General features: G+C 27.5%; 1 protein-coding gene across 1 annotated transcript; it reads right to left on the bottom strand.

The window, feature by feature from the left end:
• Positions 1-3,757: 3,757 nt before the first annotated feature.
• LOC129919891 (uncharacterized) lies at positions 3,758-13,248 on the bottom strand. Its single transcript, XM_056000989.1, has 3 exons — positions 12,803-13,248; positions 4,232-4,409; positions 3,758-3,975 (listed from the first exon to the last, which is right to left on the bottom strand). Exons 1-3 carry the CDS (start codon positions 12,969-12,971, stop codon positions 3,786-3,788), a joined length of 537 nt encoding a protein of 178 aa, XP_055856964.1. The 5' UTR covers positions 12,972-13,248; the 3' UTR covers positions 3,758-3,785.
• Between the last annotated feature and the right edge of the window lie 1,201 nt (positions 13,249-14,449).

Genomic DNA, 14,449 nt, shown 5'->3' with positions numbered 1-14,449 from the left:
AATTTGAACAAAAATATAGGTACCTATAATTTTTTTTTAAATTGGCATGTCTTTTTAAAGTTATTTATTACACTGGTTGGCAACGAAAATGGAGTTTGAACCAAACCATACCTTTTAAAGAACTTTTGTGTGCTGGTTCCGAATCTGAAGTCAAAATTTGACTGGCACGTCAAGTTTTGGAAATATTTAAAAATTAACAGGCCAAAAACGCGTTTTTGTGGTACTTTTGGAAAATTCAGAGCTATCTTTTGGTATATTCAGTTCAACAATGTTGTTTTGAACATTTTTCAGGAATGACGAAATTCAAAAGCTCGTATTGATAGATCTCATACAAAAACAAGAAACACAACATATTGTTCTTTGATTTCTGAAAAACTTAAAACTGAAAGACTTACGAGGTTATGAAGTTTAACGGTCGATATGCAATATTCAAAAGACATATTTTATCGTTTTAAATACGTTTATTTTTATTTTCGAAATTATTTTTTTCTAAAAGGTATGATATCTCAAAATCTTGGTGGTTAAGGTAACTTATGGTTTTTTAAGCAGATTTAAAGTAAATTTCAGTTTTCGACTCCTGATTTGGTTAAAAAAAATAGCAAAATATTACGGAAAAATAATATTTTTAGATCAAATGTCAAAAAACATTTCATTTAAAATTGGTTTTTGGGACTTTATAGCTAAAATTGTGATGAGCAGAGCTCAAAAACTAGACGTGATGGAAAAAATCTGTAAACTGTTTTGAATTCAGCACATTCAAGATTATTTAAAACACCTTACAGAGTTCTTGCTCCCGACTTTTTTTGTTTTTTTGCGAACCAGAGTTATTTGCCATCGACTTAGCGAAGTTAAAAAAATGGCTTAAGCCAATATTTACAGCTTATAAAAATTGACTGTGCTCGAAGAAGTCCATTCTTTTAGAAATAAAATGCACTTTTATGTTAGCATACTTGTATATTTTACGAGCTGGGTCTATATAAATTTAACAAAAATTTTGATTTTGCGAAAGAGCCAACATTTAGGGCAAAATGTTGAAAAAAAAATTGTTTGTTATTTGACTTTTTGTAGAAAAATAAAAATGTGATTTTGTTGCAATTGCTTGAAATATTACGTATGCAAAGTTTAATCAAAATAGTTAGAGCCATTTTCGAGTAATTTGCTATAATTTGAAAATTTTACACTACACTTTCTGAGTGAGTTTACTTGTAGATTTTATGAGCTGGCTTCTATATTCTTCTTCTTCTTCTTCCTTTTTCTCGGCGCTGTTATGATCTCGATGTCGAGGGGATCATAACTATCCCACGTAACTGTGATAGTGATCCGCCTGTGGGGTTCGCCGAGTTGACCTCAGAAATCGGCGGCAAGCCTCCCGGTTTTGTATTGTTCCATTTCTAAGGCTTCTATATTAATTAAAAAAAAATTTGATATTGGGGAAGAGCCGACATTTAGAGCAAAATCGTTAGAGGCGTTTTTGAGTTATTTGGTACAACATGTAAAATTTTTATGGGAGGTACACTTTCTAAGTAATATATAAAATAAAAAAAAAACAAAAAATAAAAACAACTTTCAGAATTCCATAAAAATCATCTGTACCAAATTTGAAGAACATCCGTCTACCCGTTTAGGATGTGGAAATGTGTACAGATGGACTCACAGACGGATGAACGGAATTGCGAGACCCACTTTTTCGGAGTTCTTCATCATCGTAATGTTGGTTTTGATCGACACGAAACCAATACTTGTCCTATAGAGCAAGTGAAATGGCAAAATTTAACAAAAAAAAAGTTCTTAAAGGGTTACAAATAGATTGAACACCTTACTTACTTGACTATCGGAAAAGTTCCAATCCTATAGAGTTACATTTTTAAGGACTTAAAATGTTTTTTTTTCACTTAGGAACTTAAAAGTTTATAAAAAAAAAATAGATAGTCTTCTGAACACATGTAGAATATAATCTTCAGGATTTCAACATTTTTTTTGGATTTAAAAATATTATGATTGTCGTTTGCGAATGGTTTTCAAAAGTTACCACAAGAAGTCTTTATTTCGATATGTAATGAAAAGTAATTAAACAGATCTCCAATACTAAATTTGTGGTTCCCCTACATACAGAACTAAAAAAATTTTAACATTTTTGGCATTCCAATATGCAATATAACAAAATTAAAATTTCATGCGAAATTTATTGCATTATTTAAACAAAATTAAAAAAATGTTACATCATTTTGATGAAGCAACAATTTTGTTTAAAAATTCCAATGATGAAGAATAAAAATTTAAGCCAAAAACTCAATCATTAATTTGTGGGTTTCGTTCGTGTTTTGAATTTTTATCATTTAAAAATGACTCAATTTATATCTTTTTTGTGCATTAAAAAATCCACTTCTTTGGCGCCAATTTTGACATAAGACAAACTCATTGGTATGTATTACCATGGTAATCGATGACGCTATATCTTTTTCCTTGAAATACAATTTGTTTTAAGATTTCTATAAAAAATTGCATTTTGGAAAGCTCTTACAAAAAAAAGGATTCTAAAAATCCTGCAGTATTTACCATAAACCTCCATTAAAAAGTAAAAACTATTAGTTTATTGGAATTCAGAATTTTTATCTGTCATGCTTCTTTATCTCCATTATCGAGAAATATTTTGAAGAAAACTTTTGGAACAATTAAAAATCTTCAAAAAAATGTGTTTACATTTTCTGCCGTAAAATGTAGGTATGTACTTGTCCATACTTCTAAGGTAAAGTTTATGATTTACATTATTCATAAGAAATTGCTATACTAATTGAATATTACCGTTTCGTAAAAAAATATTGAAAAATCAAGTTCTTTATCGGGTTACATTAGTTTTCTATTATACCAACGATATTGCTTATACTCAAATTACGGTAAAGTCAGAATAACACAGAACTTAAAATTGAATACAGTATAATACAATATAATTAAAATTTGTCTGATAAAAAACATAAAAAATACAAAATTAAATTTAACGTTTAAAGTTATATTTTTCATATCTGAAGTTTGTATATCAACTCTTTCGTTTTATTTAATAGAACATTTTAACTTACAGAATTAATTTTTAATCCGAGTGTACTAACTTATGCAACAAGAAAATAATTTTCAACTATTTATAAAAGAATTTCATGTAATAACTACCATTTGTAGGTACATTAGGGTGGTTTTTAAATTAGAAGAAACTTTCAGTTATTAATGGTGAATACAAAATTCATCAGTTTGTATTTCAGCTCCTTCTTTATTTTTAAACTTTTAACTAAACAAGAAAAATATAAAAATTAATGAAATGTTAAGTTGAATCTCATAAAAATAATAAAGAACTGTAAACTGAGGAAAATTCAGGAGAAATCGTCTTAAAAAAAGATAACCGAGAACTCTAAAGCCCTTTCAATTTGCAATTTTTTTTTTTTTTTCAAAGTAAAAAAATAAAGATTTATTTTGTTAAAATTCCATTTTATTTCTCTTATCCTTAAAAATATTTTCAATTTAATTCAATTATTTTCAAAATTTCTATTGCACGTGGTGTCAGAGTTTAAGTCATAAATTAACAATGAATTTTAAATCTAAATTATCTTATTCTATTTTAATTTTTTTTATAAACAGCAGTTATTTATAATTTTTTTTTTTTACAAAAGACTAGCGAATAATCCTTATAAACTATTATATTCAGTCATAATCACTATGTTATTTTTAGTTATTTTTAGTACAATATTTACACCGATTTAAGCAAATCACAATTAGTTTTTTTGAATGTAAAATATTTTCTATTTCAAATTAACTTTATAAGAAAGTTTCATTAATTTTTTCGAACTAATTGGACAGTGTGGCCATAAATTCGCACATCCCATTGGTCCACTTAAATTATCGGCAGTGTGTTTGAGTAATTCTCCCATGTGTGCAGCAAAATGCCATTTACTTGGTGGACTATTCATTGCTAATGACATAGTTGATGAGCTGTAAATCAAGAACATATTAATTTAATTACAATACTAAACATTGAACTTTCATAATAATTATCATTTTTTTTAATACAACAGCCATTAACAAGAAAATAGAAAAAGTTTTGCCCCTTTTTAATTAAATTCAGTTCATTCAAGGTTAAATGAAACTGAAAATGAACTTGTTTCAATGTAAAGCAATTAAAAATAAATTGCTTTGAAACTAATTAAGACTCATTGAACTTTTATTTGCTTATTTGAAATTTTCATACCGAATCATATGGAGTAAGTCCTTTTCTTTTTCCGAAAGAACATATTCTGGTTTGGAAGCCATTTCACAAAGCATTTTTGGCAAACAGGAATCTCGAATGGCATCGGTGAGTTGAGATTTCGCTAGAACTCGTTGCTTTTTAAATTCAGCTGGTGTTAAGTCTTGAAGATCAGATTCTTCTAAAAAAAAAAAAAAATAAGAACAAATAAAAAATTATTTTTTAATATTTCTATTAAACAAGTATTAAGTTACAAGTAGTCCTAAATTAAGATTAAAATTTAAATAAATACAAAATGAAAATAAATATTACGAGTCATAATTTAATTTTAACAGTTTTTGCTTCCGCATTCTTATAATTATTTTTAAATATTCAATATCAAAGTAATAAAAATTAATATAATTATCTAATTAGAAAAAAAAAAAAACAATAGGTAATGGAACTTTTATTAAGCTCGACTGGCTTTGTAAATAAGATAATCAAGTACAATATTATTGCATGTTTAATGTCCATCTCATTACCCACAATATACAAAACGATGCAATTACAATTTAACTTTATTAACTTTATTAAATAGCAGAGATACTGTTGACTCATTTTTGTTGAAAAAAGATCATAGTATTAAATAATTATATTTTCTTAAAATCACTTTCCATTAGAAATCTATTCTTACAAAAAATTATATTTAAAAATGTGTGAAATAATATAGAAATCTTAAAAAATTACCATAATCAAAAATCATTTAAGCTTTTTGGAAATGCAAAATAAAGAAATAGAGAAGATTTATTATTCAACTTAGACATCAACTAAATTTGGATAAATTAATTTACATAATTACGTTATCTTTGCCAAAAAAAAATTAAAACAATTCTATAATAATGACGACAACACGACAATTTTTGCTATTTTTAGTTAATTCAAGATTTAATCTTAACTTGTTAATCATCTTCAACAAATTTGGGTGTTGTTTTTTCCAATTTGCCAAAAATTACCATAACTGGGCTAATGTTATGTCCAAAAATGTGAAACTAGAATTAATTGTGAACACATGTTTTGTAGCATTTTTTTTTTTGTTTATTGTTCCAGACTTATCCAAAAAATTGTTTTGTTAAGACGCAAATTTATTTGCTAACAAGAAAAATTTTAATATTTTATTCAATTTTACGATGGTTCCTTATATTGATTTTTTTTTAAATTTTTTCCAGTGTATTGTCGTTTTAAGTTTCTTAACACTTATATACTTCTTGAAAAATATTTTGAATTTTGTATAGCTTTTGGTCAAAAGTGTAATATTTCGTAATTATTATGCACTTAAAAACAAATCGAAAAAACCACTATCATTAATCACAAAATGATATCACAGACCGAAGTTTTAAGACTTGATAAGTCTTAAAAATAAGTTTTCAAACTCATATTTCATTTAAAGGCAAATATTTGGTCCTTTTTGTTTTAATAATTTTCTAACGCTTGTTAACATTTGCCACACGTTGATGCTTTCAATTTTACTGGCTCGTAAAAATGAAGCACCAGCAACAATGCATTATTATTTTTAATTTAATTTTATGAAAATTTAGGCAACAAAAATTAAAAAAAATAAAATGCACGACTGGGGCCGCACGTACTTGCTCTTGCAGTTCAAAGCACTTTTATGTTAGCTTACTTGTAGGTTATTAGAGCTGCCTCTATATACGTTTTTAAGAAATTTGGTTGATGTAGGGGAAGAGCCGGCATGGAGGCCAAATGTTAGTTAAATACAATTTTTTTTTATTTGACTTGACTTTTTTGAGAAAAACTAAAACCGCAGTTTTACTGCAATTACTTTGAATATTACGTATGCAAAATTTTATCAAAATCCTTAGAGCCATTTTTGAGAAAATTGCAATAACTCCATAATAATGTACGGGAAGAGCCGACATCCGCGATTTAAAAAAATATAAAGACCATATTTCCACTATCCGTATTTTTAGAGAAAAACTAAAAACGCAGTTATGTTAGAACTATATACAGCATTACGTGTGCCAAATTTAATCGAAATCGTTAGAGCCGTTTTCGATAAAATTGCAATAACTCGAAAATTTTGTATGGGAGGTATACGTTCTAAGCGAGATATTAAAAAACAAAAAAAAACCAACCTTGGAAATTACGAAAAAAACATCCATACCAAATTTCAAGAAAATCCGTCCACTCGTTTAGGCTGTAGCTACTTGTACAGATGGACGCACGGACGCACCGACGCACCGACGCACAGACCGACGGACGTCATGACGAAACCCACTTTTTTGGGCTTCTCCATCATCGTAATGTTAGTTTTGATTAAAACCTCGAATTTTTTTTTTTACACGAAACCAATACTTGCCCTATTGAGCAAGTAAAAATTTTAATTTGTAATTTTTTTTTGTAATTAAAAAAAAACACCCGTTCAAATGTTTTGAACTCAAACCCAAATATGCAATTTAAGAATTTTTAAACAAAAAAGTTTTAAAGCTGTTGAAGCCATATTATAACAAAAGTAGTTTATGTAAAAAAATTACATTTAAAAAGAAAATATTAATCGACACATAGCTAATTAACCAAAGTTAAAAACAAAATCAACACCAAAGAATTTCCAAGCAAATAAGATACAGAGGAGCAAAACTAAAACAGAAAAAAATTGTGCGTTAATTTTGAGCAGGAGTGTATTAATTTTTCAATTTTTTTTCTTAATCCAAAAATAAGTTTTTTGACATGTTAACATCTTATAAATCGATGAATCCCGACCCCTACAAACAATTTTGCTTCTATAAAGCTTTACATAAGCAACTATAACACCTGTAAAGCTTTATAGAAGCAAAATTGTTAGTCGGGACTGCATCTACGAAAAACCGTTACTCATTTTCTACCGTTCCACCTGAGCCTGTTAGCAATGTGGTATACATTACAATTCAAAATTAAATTGTTTATACGAAAATCTTATAGCTTATTTTAAAGGATATTATCGCTACACGTGAACACAAATGGTAAACAAAAATTATACTGGTCAACAAGTTTTTTGCCACAAGAAATGTACTTTTCTAAAGGTTTTTGGGTTGCTGAACTCGAATCCGATATCAGAAAAATTCTATTGGCCTCCGTTCTTGAAATATTACCGTTATAAAATGCAAAAAAAAAGGTTTTTTTTTTATAACGGTTATGTTTCAAGAACGGAAGCTTCTAGAATTTTTCTGATTGAGGATTCGAGTTCAGCAACTCAAAAACCTTCAGAAAAGTATATTTTGGTTATTGTGGCAAAAATTCTGTTACCAGTGACTTAAACTTTAGTTTAAGTTTAGTTTCTCTTTAGCTTATTAACTGAAACTTAAGATATCTCGAGCAATTAAAGAGATATCAGGAAAATTTAAACAGTTTTTGAAAGAAGAATATCTGTTCTTTAAATCACCGTTACAAATTTGAATACAATGAATTACTCCACATAAAAACAGAAGCTCGAAAACAGCCAAAATGACGTTTTTTAGCATCTTATAACGGTAATATCTCAAAAACGGAGGCCAATCAAATTTTTCTGACTCTAGATTCGAGTTCAGCACATCAAAAAACCTCTAGAAAAGTATATCTTGGTTCTTGTGACAAAAAAAAAGTTCAATTTTGTTGACCAGTGTTATTTTCTAAACGGTAGATTCTTGAGAAATGAATTTTGTTTTAACTAATAGATAAATGGAAAAAAATTCTAAAAAATTCCAAACTGAGTTATGAACGTTTTTTTCAAAACGAAAGCAGGCGTAGAAAAAATTTTTTACGCCAGTTTGAGTTATGTAATTGGAAAGTTAACGAAAACAAAAATGTACTAGATTTCGAAATGCATTTTTTGAGTGTTTTTTTGTTTATTTTTAAGAGCTTACAGAGCTTGGGTATAGGAATTTTTAATATGCATGCTTGAATGAAAAAAATGAAAAATTATTGATATTTTTTGGATAAAAGGTTGGTGGAAGGAAAAAAAAAGTTCTAATTGTTTTTCTTATAAAAATTGATTCTATTCATAAAATTCCAGACTTTTTTGAAGATATTGTACAGATATGATTGTGGTTAATATTTTCAGCTGAAATAATTATCTTTCAGATAAAACAAAATTTGTAGTGAAGTAAAGTTTGTGAAAAAAAGAAATTATTTTTGCTCGCTTTTTCATGAAAAATTAGTGATGATTGGTGAATATAGATTTTATCTTTAGAAAATAAAATAAGGCTTTTAAATGGTATATTTTTTTTCTTAAACCTTTCATATAAAATATTTTTGATAACATGACAAAGGAAAAAAAAGTAATTTGTTCCCGCTTTTTCTTTGCAAAATATTATTGGCTTTCAAAAATAAATATAAATAAAGGCTTAAACTTGATCATAAATATTATACGATGAGAGTTGACTAAAAAAAAATAATAATTTTTAAACCATTTTTTTGTATCTAAAGCAAAATAACATGTTTTCTTATGACGTTGTCCGTAAACTGACAACCACTATTTCTTGGACATTTTTAATAATTTTAATTTTGGACATTTTTTTTAATTTACATAAAGATAACAAGAAAATTATTGTACAAAATGAGTTTCATTTCATCAATGAATCAATTAACGGTTCAAAAAATAGTTTTTTTTTTTATTTCAAAACAAGCCACAATACATTCGTGTACCTATTTTTTTTAAATCAAAATCGAAAGAACAGAATTGCGACATTTTTTTAAGCATTCTTTATTGAACACCAAAAAACTAAATTTCAAAAAATACAATCTCCTGTTTAAAAAATTATTTTTAAAAAATCCAAGGTGTATTTTTATTTTTCAGTTATTTTAAAACTATATTTAAAACTTTATTATACAAAAATTCAATGAAACTGAACCATTCCTTTGTCAGAAATTCAGAATAAAATAAAACGATTTTTTGACAGGTATCGTTAGTTCTTATAATCATTTTTAATACCTTCAAAACTTGAATGTTTTTTTTTTTTTTAAGAAAAAACACTTTCAGCACACACATTAATATTAATTTAAAAAAAAAAAGGAACAATAAAACAAGGAAGGTCAATTTATTATTTTGTAATAATAAAATTATAAAAAATGTTAAACTAAAATAATTAATATATTTGTTTGAAATCTACACACAATTAATCAATAAAAGTTTTTCTTGTTCAGAATTTCAAATATTCTTACAGAGTCACTTGTGCAATTGTGACTAAACTCAGGGGCGTATACAGGTTTGCTTCTTGGGGGGGTCATGCCAATTTTTTTTTTTTTTTTTCAAAAGTTTTGATAGCAGGCATAAACCTGAAAATGGGCTTTTTGAATTATTAAACATTAAAATTTGTGCGTCTTGCATTTCGAATCGAAAAGTTCCGAATGTAGTTCTAAAAATAACCAAACAAAAACGGTATGAGATTCGTTTAAGTTTAGCGTTAAGCCTTAAAGCCTAGAACGCTGCTGATGTGAAACGAAATTTTTCGTCGGTCTCCACGAGGACAACGAAATGCTTGCGAAATCTGGACCGAAAAATACTCAAAAATTGCAAAACATAAATGAAAAAAAAGCAAACACGCATCGCAGAAAGACATGCAATGACAAAATGAACAACAAAAACAAACAAAAAAACTCAAAATGTAATTTTTCCACACACAATGAAAAAGAAGTTTAGACTTTCAATTTCGTTGTGCCGAACAGCGTACTACAGAACGAAAAGTTGAACGAAATTTTTGGTTTACCATTTCGTTGTTTCATTTTTGTATGGGATTTTTCGTTTCTTATCAGCAGCGTACTAGGCTTTAATTTTGACCAATTGAGGCTATCCTCTCCTAAAAATAAAATGTACTGTACGAGTACTTCGATTGAATAATTTGCCTTAAAACAACTGTTCATTGTTTTCCGCTAGCCCAGAAAGTTAATATAAAAATCGTTTTTACTTAATAACAGTTTTAACTTTTGAATTAAAAGTCTTCCTAACATCAGGCAAACGAATCGCAAAGTTTTGTAAAAAAAAATTGCATTGAAAATATAATTTTTTTTAAATTTTGTTTTAAAATTGTATGGGAATTTAAAATACCTCTATTAAAATAGCAAAGACAAAAAATATAATTTTGGCGATATTTTGGAATTCGTCCGTTTTCAGGTATTAATCAGCGATTTACAATATAAAAAACATTCAGTTGTATTTATTAGATTAAGCCCTGCTTTTTCAATCTTCAGATAGACTATCAGAAGAATAAATGTCACTATAAAAAAAAACTTTTATTCCTAGGAATAAGCTCTAACTTAGGTATCTAACTATTCAAAAAATTAGCCCTAAGTGATATTTAATAATAATATTTAAATTGCCTTAGATAAGGTTGTTTACATTGCTTCTATAATTGGCTGGCCATTGATGATTAACAAATCGATAGTTGTTTCAAAAAATGCAACAGATCTAGCAAATTTAGTATGTACAAAATACTGTTATGTTCTGTAAGCAAACAAAATTCACCAAATTTTATCAGACGAATGTATTGAACTGGAACATTGCAAAAAACTAAAAAGATTTGAGAAATGATATCCTTCTTTAACATTTTGCCGATGACGAATTTTATCAACAGAATTGACCTCCACACAGCAAGGCCACAGAAAGCTTCCCTATTTAAAACATATTTTATTCACTTCATCATATAAAAAAATAGAAGATATGGCTGCTTCTTTTATTTGCTGGTAAGCAGTGTCTTGCCCTTAAGATATTATTTTTGTGTACCTACTAGATTCAATTTCTTTTAAAAATCTTTGAATATAATACTTATCCGGATTTTGTTTCCATACAAAACTCTACAGCTCAACTAATATTATCGAACGAATCAAAATAATCCTATTCCAGCATAGCGTTCGCTAAAAATATGACCACATCCCCAAAATATGGTAAAATAGTTTGTTTCAATACCAAAAATTTTGTTTACTTTTAATTTTCGTTCATGTTCTAAACCTTCAACATTTTGAAAATAATCTTACTCAAGAGATTTCAGTATCACATAACAAATTCTTTTTTAAGTTCTGAGTTCTTGGGGGGGGGGTCATGACCCCGTACCCCCCCCCCCCCCCTTTTATACGCCGTTGACTAAACTTCTATCAAAGAAATTTGAAAGAAGGAATTTTTTAATACATAATTTCCACCAGCTTCTTACAAATCATAAATATTCTAACATTTTTTATAGTTTAAAATCCAACATAGTAATTTTATTCATACTTATAACTTGTTTTACCTACGGTCTATGCGCTTAAAAACAATTCAAATACAAATGGAGAAAACCAGCCATTAAACTCTAAGTAATTAATCGTGTCACTATAATTAAAAAAATATCATTAAACAAAGGTCGTTAAGAAAGTATATTAAACAAAAGTAAAAATATCTACCTAATGTAGGTTTCAAACATTTCTACCAAAATATCCATAATGTAGAAAAATTATTGAAAACGTTTCAATTGAAGTTATGCATTACAGAGTATTTAAATTTATCTATGTGAGTTTTATAGAACTTTCACAACTTTACTAAACAGTTAATGAATAATTAAATTCTTTAAGTAGTCCCAAAATTATCTGAAAGACTTAACTTGTTTTCTATTCAAAACCTATTAATATTAGTTAGCTATTTAAATAACTCATATTTCATAAAAATGCAAATATTTTGTTCTTTTAGATTTGACACTTCTCTAACTTTAAAAACATCTGCTACTCATTTGACATTCAATCAACGATAGTAAACAATAAACATACATTAATTATTCCACGCACTTGAACTGCTTAACTCAAAAATTAAAAAAAAACAACAAATTTTGTTGAAATAACATAAACAAAAAATAACCCAAAAAAAAAAAAAACGATTTAATTATTTACAAAGCCATTATTCAATAACTACGTCAAAACTGGGTTACAAAACTGTGCTCACTAATTAAACATAATAATACTTAATTTACAATTATTTTTTTTTTTTTAATTTATTTTTAATGAATATACAAAAACTGTTTCGAAACAAAAAAATATTCATTAAAACTAATTTTATTCTTGAATTAAAAACTAAAATAAAAAAAAAAAACATTACGAAAAACTTTCATTTCAATTCTTCACACGTTTCGGTCTCAATAGAAAAATAAAATTGTAAATATTTGAATAAACAATTTTAAATGAAATTTCATATTCCACACGATCTTTTTCTTCTTCTTCAGATAAAGTATCTTCTTCAAACAAAAACAAAAAAAAATAAAAAAAAAAAAAACAAAAAAAGATCATGTTAATTTGCACGAACCAAGTATCTACAAAAATTTCACTTTCACCTTCCTATGCTAATGACCACATCACAGATAGCATTTTTTACAACAACAACAAATTCCTCAACAAAAAATCATAGCAAAATAAAAATGTTTAAACAAAAAAAAAAAAAACGAAAGGGGTTTGAAGAAAAAGTACAAAATAAAAAAAAATACCTCAAACAAGTTTCAAAAAAAAAGCAAAAATGAGAAACCAGTTGCATAAGCGCATAAAGTTGCGTTAGATAGATAAAAAATATTTATAGACTTTACGGTTTAAAGTCTTGCTAACGTATCTTACCATCATCAGTCAATTCGAATTCAGTTTGTTTCTGTTGAAATTTTCCAGCCGATCCTTGATTGGAGGCGGACTTGACTCCCTTTATGCTGCCATAGCCGAAAAAGTCGCCAAAAATAACCAAGGCTAAAGCCGCGAATAACATTATGCGAAGCGTCCAAGCGTTATCCATTTTTGATGGTTAAAAAAAGGGGGGTTTTCGAGAGAGACTATTTGTTTTGATTATGTTTTGAAACTTCTTTAAATAGAAGTTGGTATAGTTGAAGGTCAAAAAAAATCTTATAAAATGCAGTTCAAAAACATTTCGTATTGAATGGAATTTTTTTTGTTAAAGAGATTGTTTGATATAAAATCAAAATACCGAAACGAATTTTTTTTACTTATATTACTGACAGACAAAAAAATAAACAATGAAAACGAAAATGTATATGATTTTAGCGTCCAACGATCGCGCGGCTTAACTGTATACTAAGCTTGAGTTCATTTATTTACCTGTGCGAATGTTATTTTTTTTTTTTTTTGTTGCCCCTACTCCCCGATCAGGTGAGCGCATAATTCTCTGACTCTGACTGTCTGTCTGTAGTTTGTTGAAATAGTCTGATAATTAGGGTTGATTTTTCGGAATAATGATCAAAATTTATGGTAGTACCTACAATTTGGACACAAAAACGAATTAAGTTGAAAATTTTAGTTTTGATAAAAACGTTAAGAAAATAAAGATACATTTCTTAGAACTTTTCAGACTTAAGTTAAGTTTTCTGCTAAAAGACGAAAACTCATTAGCGATCAGATTTGAACTTGGGAATATTTGGAAAACTTAATTTTTTAAACCTTAAAGTGAGTAATAAATTGTTGAAAACCACAAATAATAGTCTATTTAATAGACCAGAGCTCCAGAGTAAAAATTGAACGAATTCATTCAAGAGTTCTGATTTCTTGGCATCAGAGTATACTAAAGCCAAAAATGCTACTAATTCCATTGGTGCATTTCTGAGAAAGTGGCAGCACTGGTCGGTTTTCAGTTTTTGTTATACAACTCGAAAATCTAGGATAACTTTAAACTGGTTCAAGGACACTTTTTATATAGCAAATTAAATTTTCTAGGCTGTTAAAAAATTTTAAAAATAAGTTCTGACTGAAATTCTTACTTAAAATCAACGAAAAAAAAGATACAAAATTTAGGATTTTATTTTGTTTAGGTAAGAATTTAAGTCATAACTAACTTTAAAAATTTTTTCAATCACCTTAACTTGATGGAAAAGTGTCTTTGAACCAGTTTAAAGTTAGACTTGGTTTTCGAGTTATATCAAAAAGAACTGAAAACCGACCAACCAGTGCTACCGTTTTCTCAGAAATGCACCAATGGATTTAGTAGCATTTTTGGCTGAAGTTTACTCTGAACTTTTGAACGAATTCGTTCAATTTTTACTCTGGAGCTACGGTTTATTAAATAGACTATTATTTCTGGTTTAGTATTTTAAAAAATTTCCCTGTAAGTAGTTTTCTCAATATATTACAATTTGAATTCAACAAAACAGTGTTTTTTTCAGAACAAAAAACAACCAAAAATAAACACATTTTCTCGAATTTTTATTTTAAGTTTATTTTTCTTGTACAAAAGCCTCTATATTTGTTTGTTTTTTTGCTCTG

Source organism: Episyrphus balteatus, chromosome 4 (genome assembly GCF_945859705.1).
Source record: "Episyrphus balteatus chromosome 4, idEpiBalt1.1, whole genome shotgun sequence".
In the NCBI taxonomy this organism is placed as follows: domain Eukaryota; kingdom Metazoa; phylum Arthropoda; class Insecta; order Diptera; family Syrphidae; genus Episyrphus; species Episyrphus balteatus.
The sequence above is the reverse complement of the archived record's forward strand: the minus strand, read 5'-3'. Positions and strand labels throughout refer to the sequence as shown.